Source organism: Mus musculus, chromosome 15 (genome assembly GCF_000001635.26).
Source record: "Mus musculus strain C57BL/6J chromosome 15, GRCm38.p6 C57BL/6J".
In the NCBI taxonomy this organism is placed as follows: Eukaryota; Metazoa; Chordata; class Mammalia; order Rodentia; family Muridae; genus Mus; species Mus musculus.
This window is the reverse complement of record NC_000081.6, coordinates 9,170,314-9,188,965: the sequence shown is the minus strand read 5'-3', so window position 1 is coordinate 9,188,965 and position 18,652 is coordinate 9,170,314. Positions and strand designations below refer to the sequence as shown.

The window sequence follows — 18,652 nt, the reverse complement described above, 5'->3', positions numbered from 1 at the left end:
TGGAACCCAATTCTCCCACCATAGCAAGTCCTGGATACCCCAACACACTGGAAAAGCAAGATTCAGATCTAAACTCATTTCTCATAATGATGACAGAGGACATTGAGAAGGACATAAATAACTTCCTTAAAGAAATACAGGAGACATAACAATGAAATGTATCTTAAAATAATTATTCTGTCTGTTGAATATTAACAGTTGAAAATATTAAAATCATGTTCTACAAAAAAACAAAAAGGGAGAGAGAGAGAGAGAGAGCCAGAGTTGTTCAACTTCTCTCAGCGTATTGTGCATACCTTAGCCCACACAACTATGACCGAATGTGTACATGTTCAAACTCACAAAAATCCCAGCATGGAGAAGTTAAGGTAGGCACAGAGTCTCGTCCTTAAGCCAGATGCTATTTGTAAGTGATAGCGGCTAGGAGAGAGAGAAATCAGTTTTCTTCAAATGGAGTGATACTGGATATATCTACCACACCCAGAGCAGGCCACATGCTCGAGAATAGTGAAGCAACACAAAACATACTTTGTGGTATTTGTCTCATTGGTTGGTTTTGTTTTTATTTCTTTGTTTTCTTTTTATGTTGCTGCTTGTTTTAAGACAAAGAAAAACTATGAAGTTGGGTGTGTAGAGGGAAATGAGCTGGAAGGAGATGGGCAAGTGGTTAGAATATGGTCAAATATACATGTGAATATTGAAAAAATAATAAAAATATTTAAATAAAGACTATGTTCTTCCAAGTTACAAATCCTACCTACATTCTAACGTCCATACTTCTGAGGATGAAAGTGTGTGTCTCTAAATTGCCTGGAGCCCCTCTTGCTAGGGGCCTCCTGTTTAAGCTCTAGAGTCATGAGAAAGCGCGTTCCCAAACATCCTCTCACAGCACAACAGCTCGGTCACTTTCTAGATAAAACCCCTTTCATCTAGGTAACTATTATTCATTTCTGAACACTCAGCTCAATTTTCATTACGGAAATATTTGGTATAAAAATACCCTCCTAAGAGAGAACCTTTTTTCTATCCCCCAGAGTAATTTCCTTCAGCATAGGTGTACTCTCTGTGCTAACAACTTACATGAGAAGTCGGCAACATCACTGGAGTCTGCCGTTAAAATATTTCTAAAATTTCCACTTAGCTCCTTTATATAATTTCCAGCTGCCTGGTGAAATTCCCTACATCTCTTTATGCACATTATCCAACCTTTCCACTACATCTTTAAGCATACTAATTAGATATTTCCACCAATGATCTGCCTGATAATTCTAAAACTAGAGGCACTTTATTTCCTTATATACCTCAGAAATTCTTGTTAAAGACTAGAAATTTCATTTAAATGAATACAGAAGTTAAGCTAAATAACATATATTCAAAATGGGGCAGGCCTGCCTCGTTCTGTAGGGCCCTGAATGTTGGAGCACTGAATTAACCTACTGTACTTACTGTGAATTTAGACTCTGCTTTAGTTCCCTTCAGCTGCTACAGATTTCCGTTTTCCTTGTGTTTAGATGGCCTCAATACACAGGAATGTTTCTGGTACCTGTTTTCTGCTTTCAGACCATTAGGAGGGTACCTGTGCGACTATCACTCCTCTAACCACACTGTTTCTGTACAAATGAGTAGCTAGGGAAGGATGCTCAGATTTCCTACTTCATTTTCAATCTCAGACAGAGCCCTATTCACAGAAGCCTCAGTAGTACAGCTCCTTAGCAATAGGTCATCTTCCCCAATGACAAAACTTTGCCTGCTACACAGTGTAAAGTCCTGCACAAAGAAAGGGTTCCTGGTGTTTTCCCCAGGTCAGTGGGTTTGTTTCCTCTTCACATCAGTGCAGCGTCAGTGCCACCCAGGTTTCTTAACTCGCACCAGTGGTGGCTGACTTGTATCTATCTTTAGGACTTCTCTAAATTATGAACATCCTGGGGACAGAAGTTTATTTTTCTCTCACTACATATATGGGAAAGCACTTCAGTAAGGCTTAACAAATTCTTATAAAGATAAATGAATAACCTACATCAACTAGTAGAAAAGGACGAAAAACATGAAGGTAAATTGTAGAAATAATTACCTCCCTAGCACACACCTTGGAAATAACACAACTACTTACCTGATACACCATTTCCTTTTCCTTTTACACACTAGACAATGATAAAGGAAGTCAGTGTAGAGATGTTCGTGATGCCAGATGCTATGGTTTCAGTTCTATACAGTGCAAACATTTAAAAGTAATTCCTAAGCATACTAGGAAATACGGTACTTACACCAGTTGGTAGTCGTGTCTGAGAAATTTGACTCTTTGGGGTCAGGATGGACGTTTCTGTTCCGAGTGGAATCCTCTCTGTTGTGTCCATAACGTTCTTTCCACTCCTAGAGCAGAACCCCAATCGAAATATAGCAACTGTTATACTGTCAATAGTCTAGATGCAAAGTACTATAACCATTTTTCATCAGAAATTCATTAGAAGTCAGTATAATTTTAATAGTATCTTTAAAATCAATTTTTATCACCTTTAATTTTTAACAAAAACATTTTGCTGGCTATGATTGTATTATTTATTATTCTAACTAAAACTTCAAAAAAATATAATAATAGCAAGCTTACCCTAACCATATAAAAGATATAAGATGTTAAAAACCTTCTTTTACTTGAGCAAGCTATAAATACAGGAGATCTGATAAGTCACTTTTGGTAACTAAAGATGTATGTAAGACTATGACTCACAGAAACTTATGAGTTACCATGGAAGACAGTATGACCTCATTAACTAACATTCTATACCTTATACCTAACTGAAATGGTCATTTGAGAGCACCTATTCCATGTTTTATACAAGCCATTCATTCATGCCAGGCACTTTGGGAATTTTGAATACTTTTTTTTTTTAATGTGTATGTAGTCAAGTCTATTACAATTCTGGTAAATTGTAGAAGTTAATTTTTAAAAAAGATTTATTTATTTATTGTATGAATATGAATACACCATTGTTCTCTTCAGACACACCAGAAGAGAGCATCAGATCCCATTACAGATGGTTGTGAGCCACCATGTGGTTGCTGGGAATTGAACTCAGGACCTCTGGAAGAGCAGTCAGTGCTCTTAACCACTGAGCCATCTCTCCAGCCTAAAGTTAAAAGTTCTAAAACAGTGGTTCTTAACCTTCCTAATGCTAAGACCCTTCAACACAGTTCCTCATATTGTGGTAATCCCCTCCCTTAAAATTCTTTTCATTGCTACTTCAAAACTGTAATTTTACTACTGTTATAAATTTTAATACAAAATATGTAGCCCCTGTGAAAGAACTGTTCAACCCCCACAGGTTGAGAAGAACTGTCCTAATAGAAGGTGAAATTTATTTCTAGTAATGTCTACTTTTGGTTCTAACTGGGAAATAAAAAACATATCTATCCTTTAAAAATGTTCATTTTGAGAAAGTCTCTCTAGTAGGCCTGGATCTTGCTATGTAGTCCAGAATAGCTAGCACTCACTGAGATCTACTTGTCTCTGTGCTGGGATTAAGGCATGTGCTACCTACCATACCAAATATACAAGTCTCCTTTTTATACGGCATATGGTAGAATACACTGACAACTATGACATCTCCTTTTAAGTACTTTTCAGGATAAATATATCTGTTGGGGGATGGTTTTGTGCACTGTGTATTGAGATGCTGATCTCTATGCCCAAACATCTGGTTATAGTCTGGACATAGGCATGGTCAAGCATCTCTAGTCTAAATGTTAAGCAAACATTGTTTCCCATTACCAATGATTGCTTAATAAAGAGCTGATCAGCCAATTAGTTGGGCAGAAGAGAAGAGAACAGTGCCCTACTTCTGATCCCAGTTTGTGGGGGAGGGGGGGAGCGGGGGGGGGGGGTCTCAGGGAAAAGGGGGCCAGAAGAAGGAGAGGAGAGAGAGGGAGAGAAGAAAGGTGGAGAGACCATGTAGATGGACCAGGATTTGCCATGAGGTCACAATGGGAGAGCAGCCATGAGGACACAGGCGGACCTAAGCGAACCAGGGCAAGACTCAGATGCAGGCAAAGGACCACAGGGCTGGGAAGTAGACAGCATGACTGGAGAAGAATTACTCAGAACCACACCCAGCTTAGTGCTTGCAGCTTGCTAATAAAAAACACCAGGTCTCTGTGTCATTCATTCGGGAGCTAAACCCAGCACAGAGACAAGTAGATCTCGAGTAAGTGTTAGGCCATCTTGGGCTACGTAGCAAGTTCCAGGCTCTCTAGTGAGAGACTCTGTCTCAAAATAAATAGATATTGTTTCAAAAGAGTAGGCATAGAAACACTCTGCAATTATTTGGGAGCAAAAGGGAAGAAGAAACCCTGACCCTGAATTACAGTTACATACATCAACATTAAATAGTTAAAGAAATTGTGAGTAGATTTTCTTTTCTTTCATTTTTTCCCACTTTCTCAAAGAAAAGATTTGCCTCAGAAAATGGAGCACTAAAGAGAAATTAAAGATGAAAATACACATGTCATATTAGAAAAAGCATAATGATTTTAAAGCAACCTAATTTACATTATCAATAAGGCTGCATAAATTTACTCAGTCACTGTATATATAGTTTACTCAGCGACCTGATGGATATTGGACCCAATCTGACAGGATACCTAGCACGCTACGTGTATGTAAAAGCCTTAAAAAATGTTCCCTTTTTTAAAAATATGCCCAGGGCTGGGATACGGCTTAGTGGTTAAGAGTACCTGCTGCTCCTCCAAGTGACCTGGGTTGCATTCCTGGTCATCTGTAATTCAGTTCCAGGAGACCCAAGTGCACTTCCGCATACTCTAGGCACCAGTACACCAGTACACCTGGTACAAAGTCATACACTCAGGCAAACACTCATCCACATCAAAGGGAAAAGAAAATCCTATGCCCTTTACCTACTTTTTCTCATCTGTAACTATATACTCCAAGTAAGATTCTCATGGTGTTTCCAAGATATTTCATGATTAGTAGCAATTTAATAAACTATTATACTTACTCTTCTTCTATTTTCACCTTCCTCTTGTCTTTGCCTTTTTCTTTTCTCTAAAGACAAGAAAAATGGCCTCAAATTTAGTATAACATGGTTTCATTAGAAATAGAGTAACCAAAGCAAGAGCATACAGTATCTACAATCTACTACAAATCCCTGTTTTACTACAGATAACTTTGGAGCCCGTCTACCTTTAGTGAAAAAATGTTCTTCCTTTTGGTGATCTGAGATGAGTTTTTCTGTAGCTTCTACTCTCTTTTGGACTTTTCTTCTAAGTTTATACTTTCTGTACAATTCTGCTCTCATATAAGCTCTTTGGATGTATGTGCAATGCTTCCCTTAAGATAGAGTCTACAAGTTATGACAGCCATTCTCTCAGTATCTTCCAGCTTACCATTCTTATCAATATTAGGAAGGGGTTTCTATGCCAAATACAGAATTATCACACCAAAGAGACACTACTTCTTCAGAGAGCATGTGAAGGCTGGATTCTGGAGACGAAGAAGCAATGTCCCCAAATCAAGGCTTTCACTCATCCTACCAGCACGTGAACAAAAGAAAACATAAGACATGTTCTTTGTGAATAGGCTTTAGGAAAGCTCTATGTATTTTAATAGTACTTTCATTCTCTTATCAATGATCATTTATTCCAAGAGAAAAACAGTTTGAATGATATTGCACATAGCGGCAAACTATCAAATCTTTAAGTTAATTAGCTTTATAGTTGCACAGTACTTGGCAAATATGCTTCAAAACAAAGACAAACCAATCTACTGTGGCTTGGATGTTGTATTTTCCTTAAAGTTCTGGCCAAAGGCTGTGCAGCCTGTACTTCCTTTGGTAGGTACTGGAGCCTTGGGAAGGCAGGGCCAAGGGGAAGGAAGCTAAATCACTAAATCACTGGGGTAGACTGAAGATACTACTGGGACCATAGCCCCTTCCTGTGTCTCTCATTGATTCTATGTGATAAACTGGCTTGCTCTCTGCCATGATACACTATGCTGGTCAAAAGGGAAGTAACAATAGATTGAAATCACTTAAATGTTGAAGTAAGCTGTCTTTCCTCCTTGCAAGCTATCCCAGTTATTTTGTCACATCGTCAGAAGGATGATTAACACAAAGTCCAAGACCATAAATCAAATGCTTATTATCTAGTGCAGATTCACTACTAATGGATGCTACAGAATTTCCTCACAATAAACCTTACATTATATTTTCAAATATTTTGTGAAGAAAACAGGACATATGGGTTTTTTAGGTTAAACCACCTAAGGTAGAATAAAATCATATACAAATTTTGCACTCACTCATTTTGTGTTTGAGTCTTAGCACTTAAAATTGCCCTTTTATTTATTTTAGGATAACAAATCTTACCTCGTCTGATTAATTCTTTTCCTTCATCAACTAGATCTGATGTCATATCATTATCTCCCATGAACTGCTGGAAACCAAGCAGATTCAAACAACGGGTGCCCAAACTAATAAAAGCAAATTTCAAAACAATAAGTATTATTTCATTTTGTAAATATTTTGATAAATTGTTCTTTACCACTGTCAGCCCCAGAGAAACCATGACTCAGTATTAGAATGCCAAACTGCATAGCAACGCAGCTCGCCACTCCGCACAAGGTCCTTATTTCTCTTTCTTTTTCCAGCGCTTACATCCAGATGCATATGAAGCATCATGCCTATCATCCCAGTATCTGGGAGCCTGAGGCAGAACTGTCATGGGTTTGAGGCCAGCCTAGGTTACAGTGAAACTTTGTCTAAAAACAAAACAATCAAATGTTATGTTGCATTTCTCAGTAGAGTAGGATTCCTGTATTGCTACATGATGGCTGTAACAAAATCAATGTGTTCTTTTTAAATATTCAGAGTAGTTTTAATACTGAAGTATGCATATAAAATCAGCATTTCCATGGGCAGTGGTGACACACACCTTTAATCCCAGCCCTCTAGAGGCAGAAGACAGCAAAGGCTACACAGTGGATGAGTAAAATAATTAATAAAATCAGCATCTGTACGTGTAGGGATTTCTTGTTTAGACAATCTTTTGGTTTCTGAGAGCTGGTGTCACTGAAGTTCAGGCTGTCCTAGAATTCTGTATTAGCACTGTATTAGAATAGGCGGGCCTCACACTCAGCGTGAACCTCCCCCCTCAGCCTCCCGAGGTCTGTGCTTTCAGACTTGGCATACAAAAATCTTAATTATGTAAATTTTAATGTTATGGTTTTTTTTTCACTCAAGAATTGAAGTTTTTCTGTTATACACTGTAATGATTATATGTTATCTGGGGGTAATTATTTGAAATCTTATTAGACATTTAAATCTGTCATATAGAGCAAGAGTACCTTAAAAACATGGTATACAAGGGAAGAAGCAATATATGGATAAGCACAATTTATACTGTTAAGATCCTACTATGACGCCAGGCAGTGGTGGTCCCAGCACTTGGGAGGCAGAGGCAGGTGGATCTCTGAGATCAAGGTCAGCCTGGTTTACAGCCTGGGTTCCAGGACAGCCAGGACTACACAGAGAAACACTGTCTTAAACGCCGCTCCCGACCCACCCCCCAAAAAGATCATACATGGATCAGACAATTCACTCATATTTAATTCTTTTATAATCCTAAGGAATAAATATATTTATCACTTGAAGGACTGGAGAAAGAAGTGGATATGTGTGTGTGTGTGTGTAAAGAAAAACAGCAGTTAAAATAAAAATCTCTGATTTCCATTATGAAAAGTATAAACATCTGACTGAGAATACTTGTTGTCATGGAAGAAGACTGTGTGCATGGCTTTGAGGGCAGCCCTTCCTTCCTTTGATTCAATTAGAACCTAAAGCTCACTGTGCAGCCCAGGCTGCTCTCAAAGGCAGGCTCTTCCTGCTGCCCATTTACAGCATACATCATTCCCAGCTTACGAAGAACCCTTTAATGCTTGCTTTCTTCCTTTTTTGGTGTGTGTGTGTGTGTGTGTGTGTCCGTCCATGAAAGGTAGCATAGTCCCCAGATGAGCTAAGGCTAAAAGCCCAGGAGACCCTGAAAGGACAATAGGAGCTTTTCCTTTTCCTGGGTACCAGGCCCCTGTCACTAGCTGCAGTCCCCCATATATCGGTTGCCATCAATCACATAAGGGCAACGCCCCAACCCCTCCACATGTGACCTGAGGTCACATAGGCTCAAGACAGATCTCCATTTTAATGAGGTACCTACATAGCCAATAAGCTTTCCTTCCCAGACACTCCTCCCTGCAAAGGTATCTAATCTCAGGCCCACCCTGAGAAGTGGGGTAAGGTTTTACACATCCACTTTCTGACACGACAATAAATGCCTTAAAACCGTGGACTGCCTCTTTCCATCGAGATCCGTGGGGAGCCATGGAGGTGGCCTTTGTCTACAGAGCTGCTGCTGTCTAATCTCCTATAGAAGGCCCCCCTGCACTCCCAGCCATGACTGCCACCAAGCCCAAACCAAGCCCACCATCAAGCCAAGGACTCTCACCTGTGGGACCAGCTCGTCCCTTATCCCCTCTGGCCACGGCTAGATCCAGCCCACTCATTTCAGCTCTTCTGCAGCGGTGCCTGGGAGTCCAAGAGCCTGGGAACGCCACGGTCCCAATCTCACCTCAGGCCCAGGGACCCCTGAACGAGCTCCGGCTGCCCTACACCTCAGACTACGCTTTCCAACTCCCCCGAGCTTCCCTCTCCAGCTACATCTCCAGCCCTACAATGATATTTCTTCATTAAGATTTTATATTTGACACAGCATTATTCTAATTTATATTACTTTGAGCCACAGAGTCATTTAATCTCAAAATTTTAATCTTGCCAATATGAAAACTAACATAAAAAGATGTGCTTATTAAAAGTTCACGAAGTTCCATTATGGTTCCATGGGCCAAGTTCATTAAACTATTAAATGAGTAAACAATAAATACAACAATAACAACAACAACAACAACAATAATAATAATAATAATAATAAACAGCACAGCATTAAATATATAAAGTCGGCTAATGCTTTTTCCACTTTAGAGGAAACACTCAAAACAATAATTTTGGTGTCAATTCATATTAATATTTTTAATCTTTTGTTTTGTTTTGTTTTGTTTTGTTTTGTTTTCGAAACAGGGTTTCTCTGTGTAGCCCTGGCTGTCCTGGAACTCACTCTGTAAACCAGGCTGGCCTCGAATAATATTTTAATCTTATTATACTTCATTTTATATATGCTCTTCTCTTGAAGCATGTTATTGCTATACAACTGACACTGACTTTGAACGTGGGATCCTCTGTCTCAGCCTACAAAACCCTGAAATTATAGACATGTGCCACCATGCTCATCAGTCTTATTTTAAATTATAATCTTTTAGCTAATTTATTTATCAAAAACTAAAAAATTTAACTTAATGGAGAATTGATTTAAACAAACATTCTAATATCAACATGCTAATTGTATTTATATTTATGCACAAATAGTACAAGATTTAAACCAAAGTTAATAAAACTTACTGTTATTAGAAAGGCAAATTAATTTATATTAATGACATATTTTTATAAAAGTGATATTTGACACGTGTTGAGACACTGAAGCAGTAAGCAAAGGTTGAAGGGGTATGAGAGTAAGGAATGAGAAGGAGAGACACGGTGCTGAGGCCATTGTATCCTTTGGTCTTAGTTGAGAATTTCATACATGTATACCATGAGTATGATCACATACAATCCCTAATTCCTCCTCCAACTGTCCCCATACTCCTTAACACCTCCTCCCTTAACTTTGCATCTTTTTCTAAAAAAAAAAAATCTACCAGGTCCACTGAGTGCTTTCCATACTTGCGTGGGTATAGGGTCAGCCAGGAACACGGGAAACTTTCCTTAGCTAACGCAAAGAAAAAGGTCGCCCTTCCAGAGCACCTACCAACTGCCAACTGCTCCTCAGGAAGGGATGGGGCCTGGAGAGCAAGTCCCATCTCTGCAGGAACTGTAGCTGGCTTGATTTGGTATAGTAAGTCCTATGTAGGTAACCATGGCTAGAATGCGTTCATTACTGTTAATAGACTTAACCCTTTTAAACCTTACCTTTGCCAAGTTTCTATAATCTTCTCTGAGCCCAGAAAAAGAGCAAGCTGTGCATCTTCTAAGCATAGAGAAGTATTTTTCTTCCAACTTTATATACACATCTTGATTATAAGTGCTCCTCACCTGACCCTTTGTGTTGGCTAGCATCTGCAGAATTTAAAAACCCAGCAACAATATAGAATAAGCCCAAAGACTAACTTACGTTATTAGAAAGAAGCTAGACATGCTTGCAGGGCTGCAGCCCACGACTCTGGAGTTCCCATCATATAGTTAATCTTTTCACTCTACAGGCTATATAACTGCAACAGAATAATTCCACTTCTCTATTCTTTGAACTGTCTGCAGATGGAGAACCTGACTCAACTACTCAAAAAGGCCCTTCAAACTGTCCTAGCTCCCCTAACCTCCTAAAACACAAACAACTAAAACCAAGCCAGCAAATAAATACTCAGTAGACTTTTAAGGGAAATGGATATCTCTATCCAACTAAGAGTATGAAAAAAAGGAAATGTTAAATTTCTTACCTAAAATACGTAGCGATGCAGAGAATTACTACCAACATAGGATAATATATATAGAATCCATCTGCAATAAAGGATAAAACTTTCATGGAACCCATGATCTGAAGAGCAAGAGAAGAGTTAAGTCAGCAGGGCTTCAGATATTCACTCCTTCTTTCCCATCGTTAGAAAATTTACCCACAGGAAGCTACAACAACAAATTTGACTTTTCAAAATTTAGAAACAAAGTACTAAGTGTTATGAATTTCTTAAACTTTTTTCCTGTCTGGGCTTTCTTCTAAAGAAATCTAGTATTTTATGACTACTACAAAACCATATGCATATCCATATACATGCATATACATGCATATCCATATACATGCTAATGCTACTATGAAACAGGTTTTGATGCTGCTCATCTAAGTAATCTAAATATACATTTTTTTAAAAATTCCAAATGGAAAATTACTTTAATCCTATCATTAATAACTACATACATGACCTTTAAGAAAAGGCTTTAGTGATTAAAAAGGAGTTCAATGTGCTACACAGATTTTCTACTAATAACAGAAGATGACTCATAACAACATCTTACATAGACAAGGAACCTAAAGAACCATACTTACAGATGTATATGCAGTTGGCTGGGTATTCTGGTGGGAGATGGATGAATCCATATGGGTCAATCCCAAGAAGTTAAGACATAAAGGAGGAGTCAAACGGCAAAATAACCTACAATAAAATTCAAAACTGCCAACATATATATTTGAAATATAACCAAACACAATTTACATTATAGTGAAATATATTAAGACATTTCAGGTCATTGTAACTATAATTTTCATCTATTTGCATACTATACACATAAATGTATATATATGTATATATATACATATTTCAATTATATTCATTCAAGTCAACTATAGTTTGAATTCTCCATATGAACTGCCCTTACTGGGACATATTCAGAAATCCTATTAATCACATTTCCTTTAAGAACATGAATGCTTATATAACTAACTTATATAGCCTCAGGGTGTCTGATTTCAGCATTCTGGCTAAGATCAAGTATAAAATGAGGATCTTACATAGCTAGCGTTGGAGAACGACGGGTTTGAAGAATGAAAAGGTTTAAATATAAGGAGGAGATAGTGACAAGAGGTTTTTTTTTTGTGGTAAGAGGAAGCTCTGTATGCTGGTGATAGCTGTAGCAGTCTACACATCAAATGGATGAAAATCTAAGAACTAATTAAGTCTACACTGCTAATGTAGTTCTTAGGTTTGATATTGTATAGCAACTACAGACAATGTCACTATGGTAAGAAGTTTGAGGAGGCTTATATGGTATATCTGTAACGCTCTGAAAACTCTTGTTATAGTTTAAATATGCCTCATATATGACACAACCTCCACAGGCTTATGTGTTGAAGAGTTCCTCTTCAGTGGATGGCTCTATTTTAGGAGGTAGGGCCAAGCTACAAGAAGCAAGTCACCTCTAGGAGGTATGAACAAAAGTTAGCATGCTTGGGGTCCTGCCAGCCTGCCTGTGCTTCCTAGGTACCATGAAGTAGTTAACTCTGTCTGCTCCAGTATACTCTTCTTGCCATGTGTAGCCTCACTTCTTGCCCAAAAAAATATCAAGTAATGCTAGACTAAAGTCTCTGAAACCATTAGACATAATAACTATTTCTTCCCCTAGGTTGTTTGTGTCAGGTTTTGTAACAGTCACAAAAAAGCCGGGCGTGGTGGCGCACGCCTTTAATCCCAGCACTCGGGAGGCAGAGGCAGGCGTATTTCTGAGTTCGAGGCCAGCCTGGTCTACAAAGTGAGCTCCAGGACAGCCAGGGCTATACAGAGAAACCCTGTCTCGAAAAACCAAAAAAAAAAAAAAAAAAAAAAAAAAAAACAGTCACAAAAAACTAACACAGTGGTGGTTTTGATATTTTTATAAGACAAAATTTTGACACCAGATATTACTTTGAACTTCCCTAAGTCTAGCCTATCATATATATATTATAAATACTATAGTATAGCTAGTGTAGCTAAAGGCAGCCCTGTAAATTTTTCTATGAAACAAATGGTTTTCTTTCTTTTTTTGGGAGGGGGGGGGTTGAGACAGGGTTTCTCTGTGTAGCCCTGGCTGTCCTGGAACTCACTTTGTAAACCAGGCTGGCCTTGAACTCAGAAATCCACCTGCCTCTGCCTCCCAAGTGCTGGGATTAAAGGCATGTGCCACTGGGCCCAGCCTAACATATCATTCTTAAATTACCATAAATTTAAAGGCAGAATTTAGCTGGTAATCAGCAAATAGCCACCATATATATATGCAAACTATCTAATACATACATAGAACAGTGAGCTCACAGAAATATATGTTCATGCGACATCCATGAACAAGAAATAAGAGACCTATAATTATTATGCAAAACGGAGGCATTTCTTTTCCCAAGCGCAGTGTACTCACATGCCACTGAACAGAAGGCTATAAGCATCGGTCTGATGGTGTGAGGCCAGGTAGTAGTAGTTAAACACGCGGATCCTGAACACAGTAGAGTAAACACAGATGCTTAAGAAGAAGATGGAAAGGAAGCAAGCAATCTGGAAAAAATAGTTACAACTTGAGTTAGGACTTAATTACTTTATTTACTGTCACAAGAATTATCACTCATCCTCAGCTACATTTACTGATTCCTAAAATATAAATACAACAATAGTGTGGGGTTTTTTTCTTATAGGAAAAAGGAAATTATGAAAACAAAACTGTACATTTCAACCAGGTCAATATCGTAGATCCTATTTAACTATTCCCTGAAAACTCTAATGGAGATAGTAAGGTGCACAGCTTCCCTGACAACAGGGGCCAACGCAGCCTCGTAGAACGGCTGTCGCTGTCCTATACTTCTCATTCATCTTCAGCTACAGTCTTAGTTTTTAGTCTGTGTGAATTAAGCCTGCGTCATAATAGCACTGTGGAAAACTACTCCTTTCACTCTTACAAAAAGAAGCACGAGAAAAGATACAGCAGTTAAAGCATGCGCAGGAACAAATGTAGATTTATGGCTGATAGGAAAAACTGACCTCAATATAAATGTAATTGTATGTTCTTTCTGCCAGCTGTATGAATACTGCAAAAAGGGATAAGACAGGAGTTGTGCTAAAGAAGGTACACTCTGACCACACAACAATCACAGAGAAGATAGACAAAACCACAGCAAGGGTCCTGTGAAACCATGGACGCAAAAGGCATTCCCAGTACCACTCTGGAAAATACAAGAAAAATACAGTTAGGAAAACTACATCAGTATGAAGTATTTATAGTCTTTCAGGTAGCAGCAAATCAGACACTACAGAGAACATTGCAACGTCACAGTGGAAAACCAGGCATGACGCTAGGCAAAGATCACCAGTGGGGTTGAAACCGAGAGCCATGTGCTTCCTGCTCTGATGCACTGAGGAGAGCATGACATCCATCACCTTTGTGGGATTCCAGCAAATGACACACAGCTCTGTCTAATCACAGGGATACAGCAATCTCCAATTTGGGGACATTCAGCAAAAACTAGCTGTCCATAAACATCAATGTTATAAAATACACAGAGAATAAAATACATAGGACTGAAATTCTGTGTCCGATTTAAAAAGACTAAGAAATATGACAACTATGCAATATGACAAAATACACTGTGTGCTTTATTTCTTTTTCCAAAAAATCCCTGTCATAATTAGGTATAATTATGACATAATGTAAAAGGTATATAAAAGTAAATTATTAATGTTAATTTTCCAACTATTTTTGAGTTATACTTGAGTAGCTGAATTTTTAGAAAGTATAGACTGAAATTACCAAGGGACAAAAGGCCTCATATATGGAAATCTCTGAAAGATTAAAGAAAAAGTGTATGTAGAAAAAGAAAAAGGGAATTAATGAAGTGTTAATATACGAAGAACCTGGATATATGAGAATAGTTGGTGAAATTCTGGTTTTATTAGGTCTGAATCCCATCCATGCATCCATCCCATTGAAGACTGAACCCAGGGTTCGAGTGTGCTGTATCATCTACCACTGAGTTACAGCTTGCAGTAAGGCTACATTCTCTTTATTTACTGAAAAGCTATGATTCAGGCTCACTGCCTCCAAATAATTCCTACTTAAACATCCATGCACGTAATTCTTTCTTCTCTGGTTGTCTTCATCTCCTCTCTTCTAATGAGTTCATCCTCCACTCCTCCCAGTAACCCAATCACTCCCTCCCATAGCCTTTCCTAGACGTTGTCTTGCTAACAATGGTGACTTTTCTATACAGCCCAATTCCTCCTCCCGGAGCAATACCTTCGTCTGTACTGCAAGAGTACCTGGCCATTGTGCCTGGCCGTCAGTCAGCGCAATGTTTCCTTCCTTTGCCTTCTTACTGTTATTGAACAACTGCAATTTCCTTCCTTCCTTCCTCCCTCCCTCCCTTCCTTTCCCAGCTCAGATCCCACAGGCTTAAAGAGAACAACTCTCCAGTCTCAATGCCTTTACCCTCTCTTGCTTCACTGTACTTGTTTGGTTAAACCATTGTTTGGTCCAACTCCTTGGTTACTTTGAGTCTGTACACTGCAGAACAAAGACACACCTTTACTGACTATTCTCACCTTAAAGTATCTTGAAAAATCTCCTACTTTGCATTTGTCAGTACATTCTCAAGAGAGTATAGCAGTTAGATGGAAACTTACCACCATTGATTGCTACACTTTCTTACACTAATGCTGGCTGGCTGTCTATCTCTCCTCCTAAAGTAAGGCTATTCTCTTCACTGTTCACTATCTCCTGTCTCCTCTCCACTACCCACCAATACTGCTTCAGAGTTCCCTACTGCTTCAATCATTTTCTTCTCTATGTACCTTCTTGAAAAATTATAAACTATGTTTCAAACTCTTATCCCCTAATTTACCACAGTTATTACCCTTATCTCTGTTCATTTTTACTTTTTATTCATTTATTAATTTTTGGTCTCTAAGCATGTTTGATCATGTATGTAAATTGTTTATAATTATATTTTATATATACATATTTTAAAATCATAGGCATAAATATATTAAGAAGTTTCAACTTTTTTTTAAATAATCATTATGTTGAGAGAAATGCTACCAGATATTATGGAGACAATATTTCATACACCATTGATTAATTTGTAGGAATTTCTGTTAATATTTATAATGCTTAGTTTTTAAAGTTTAGCTAATTAATATGGTTTTTATACTAACAAGAGTGAAAGCCATGATATACATTTATGGTGAGATCATTAGTGAGAGTGAATACTTCAAACAGCTTCCATAAAAATTATAAAATGTATTTTATATAACCTGTTTTGTAATCAAATATTTTATTTGTATTTTTAAAATATATTACAGCTCCCATATCTATGGCTTAGGAGTATCAGGGTAGCGAGAGTAGGACTCTAAAAGTCAGAACACCAGCAAGTCTGTGGTGAAACAGTCTTTCCTAACTGCCTGTAAAAAAAAGACTGGAACAATGGCAGCATTAATGGATATGTTAACTTAGAAGAGGGAAAACTTCGTGGGGTATCCCCCTAGACAGAGAACTACAGGCAAGCAATGGCTTCTGGAAGAAGGAGAATTAGAAGTAAAATAATGATTTTAGGGTAAGTTTATCAGATATTTAATACTACCCTATGAAACAAATTCATATACAAGTAAAAGTCAGCATTGTATTGATGAAACATAATTTTCCTCGTAGAAAAATTACTAACTTTGAAATTCATGTCATCTATTGGATGGAACACAGGGCCCCCAATGGAAGAGCTAGAGAAAGCACCCAAGGAGCTGAAGAGGTCTGCAACCCTATAGGTGGAACAACAATATGAACTAACCAGTACCCCTAGAGTTCGTGTGTCTAGCTGCATATGTAGCAGAAGATGGCCTAGTCGGCCATCACTGGGAAGAGAGGCCCCTTGGTATTGCAAACTTTATATGCCCCAATACAGGGGAACGCCAGGGCCAAGAAGCGGGAGTGGGTGGGTAGGGGAGCAGGGCAGGGGGAGGGTATAGGGGACTTTTGGGATAGCATTTGAAATGTAAATGAAGAAAATATCTAATAAAAAAATGGAAAAAAAAAAGAAAATTTATGTTAAGTTACATACCAACAGTAGGATTATAAAAATATTGGATAAATCGATTTTCTGGCTCAGGTGACTGAAAGGTGTGAACAAACTGGTGAGTTGCGCTAGTTTCATTTTTTGCTACATCTTCTAGATAGAATGCCTGTTCCAAAAGAATCTGCCATTGCACTTGAGTCCGACGGTGCCTTTGAACTGAATAAATCACCTGGAACACAGAGAGGAATAAGCTTGTCAATATGCCTGAACACTAGGTCAACTTTCTGCTAGAGAACAGGGCTTGTGTGTGTCTAATAAAATAATACTAATGGATTTTCTTTTCTTTTCTTTTTTTTTGGGGGGGGGGGAGGTTGAGACAGGGTTTCTCTGTATAGCCTATCCTAGAACTCACTTTGTAGACCAGGCTGGCCTTGAACTCAGAAATCTGCCTGCCTCTACCTCCCAAGTGCTGGGATTAAAGGTGTGTGACACCACACCCGGCACTAATGGATTTTCTAAATGTGACCAAGTATGTTAATGTTTTAAAATGACAGTTCCTATTAATAGGACAGGTATAATTCTTATATTGAGTTGCCAAGAGAATCCTTATCCAGAAACACAAAGTTAGAACATTTCAACAATAACAAAAATGAGATCAAGAGTTTCAGATATATATTTCATTGGCATGCACACACATTTGGAGAGGTGGGTGCCTGCATGTGTGGTTGTGGGCATGTGGAAACCACAAGTCCCTGCCAGGCATTTTCTCCAGGCATCCTCCTGTTTTGACACTCGGTCTCTCACTGAGCCTGGCTCTCTCAGATCTGGGTGACCTGCCTGGCCATTGGTCCTCTCATCTCTGTCTCCCAGCCACTGGAAGCAGAGGCGCATACCACTCTGCCTGGCTTTACACACAGGGGCTGGAGACTGAGCTCAGCTCCTCAAACTCGAGTTGCAAGCCCTTTAACTTCCGAGCCAAAAAAGCAGAAAGCCCTTTGTAAAGGGAAACAGCCACAAATCTAATTCACATCCTTTAATTGTATGTAAAACAGCTAAAATTAATAATTAAACTTACCTGTTTATGCAATTTTACCAAACTTTTTTCACTTGGGTAGGTATTGCGCTTTTCGTCAAAATCTTCATAGTCATCCATATTCCTACCCATCTTTTCCTGATAATCTGTAGGGCACTAAACAAAAAACAATTCATGAAATTTTAATGATACAAAAATTTATTTTTATTAAAAATCTTTCACTCTAGAAATTTTAAATTTTCTTCTTTTATTGACATTTCTAACTGGTTAGGTTTTCACTAGCTAACATTTTCACGGAAACATCTCCTAGGTATGTTGAGTTTCTTCACGCTTCTACTTTACGCTCAGCTATACGAGCTAGAGACTAGGAAAGTGGAGGGAGCTTACCTACACGAAGTAACAACTATTTGAGAAGATTATTCTAATGATAGGCACTTTAATGATGAAACGTCAATCATTTTCCTAAATAATAAAAAAGAACCATGAAAAATATAAGTGCTTAAGTTTTGAAAGCCCAGCGGGCAGTGGTGGCGCACGCCTTTAATCCCAGCACTCGGGAAGCAGAGGCAGGCAGATTTCTGAGTTCGAGGCCAGCCTGGTCTACAGAGTGAGTTCCAGGACAGCCAGGGCTACACAGAGAAACCCTGTCTCAAAAAACAAAAACAAACAAACAAACAAACAAACACAAGTTCTGAAAGGCACAGTAAGCAGAAAGGGATACAAATAATCTGTCCTACGGCTACTTACTTATTACATATGTCAAGTTTTGCAAGTTCATTAACTTTCCTAAATAGGCCTCAAAAACAACAAATATGAGAGAAATTATTAGGAAGTTTACTCCTATGACCATGACTTTAGCTAAAGAAACAATAGCTAATAATAGCCAGTAGAACAGATTTATAATACAGAAGACAAATTTCGGGGCTGGTGAGATGGCTC

The 18,652-nt window shown here is 38.4% G+C and overlaps 1 protein-coding gene across 4 annotated transcripts in view; it reads right to left on the bottom strand.

The window, feature by feature from the left end:
* Positions 1 to 18,652, bottom strand: part of Lmbrd2 (LMBR1 domain containing 2) — a 61,956-nt gene that overhangs the window by 13,518 nt on the left and 29,786 nt on the right. For 3 of the 4 annotated variants that reach the window (XM_006520091.4, NM_177178.3, XM_006520092.4), the window contains 9 exons: positions 17,756 to 17,869; positions 16,726 to 16,909; positions 13,661 to 13,842; positions 13,047 to 13,180; positions 11,209 to 11,314; positions 10,607 to 10,704; positions 6,378 to 6,481; positions 5,010 to 5,056; positions 2,265 to 2,370 (listed from right to left, as the gene is read on the bottom strand). In XM_006520091.4, coding sequence (XP_006520154.1) covers positions 2,265 to 2,370; positions 5,010 to 5,056; positions 6,378 to 6,481; positions 10,607 to 10,704; positions 11,209 to 11,314; positions 13,047 to 13,180; positions 13,661 to 13,842; positions 16,726 to 16,909; positions 17,756 to 17,869 — 1,075 coding nt within the window. The remainder of the gene's footprint in view (positions 1 to 2,264; positions 2,371 to 5,009; positions 5,057 to 6,377; positions 6,482 to 10,606; positions 10,705 to 11,208; positions 11,315 to 13,046; positions 13,181 to 13,660; positions 13,843 to 16,725; positions 16,910 to 17,755; positions 17,870 to 18,652) is intronic. The other variant, XR_003951400.1, reaches the window with a different exon arrangement.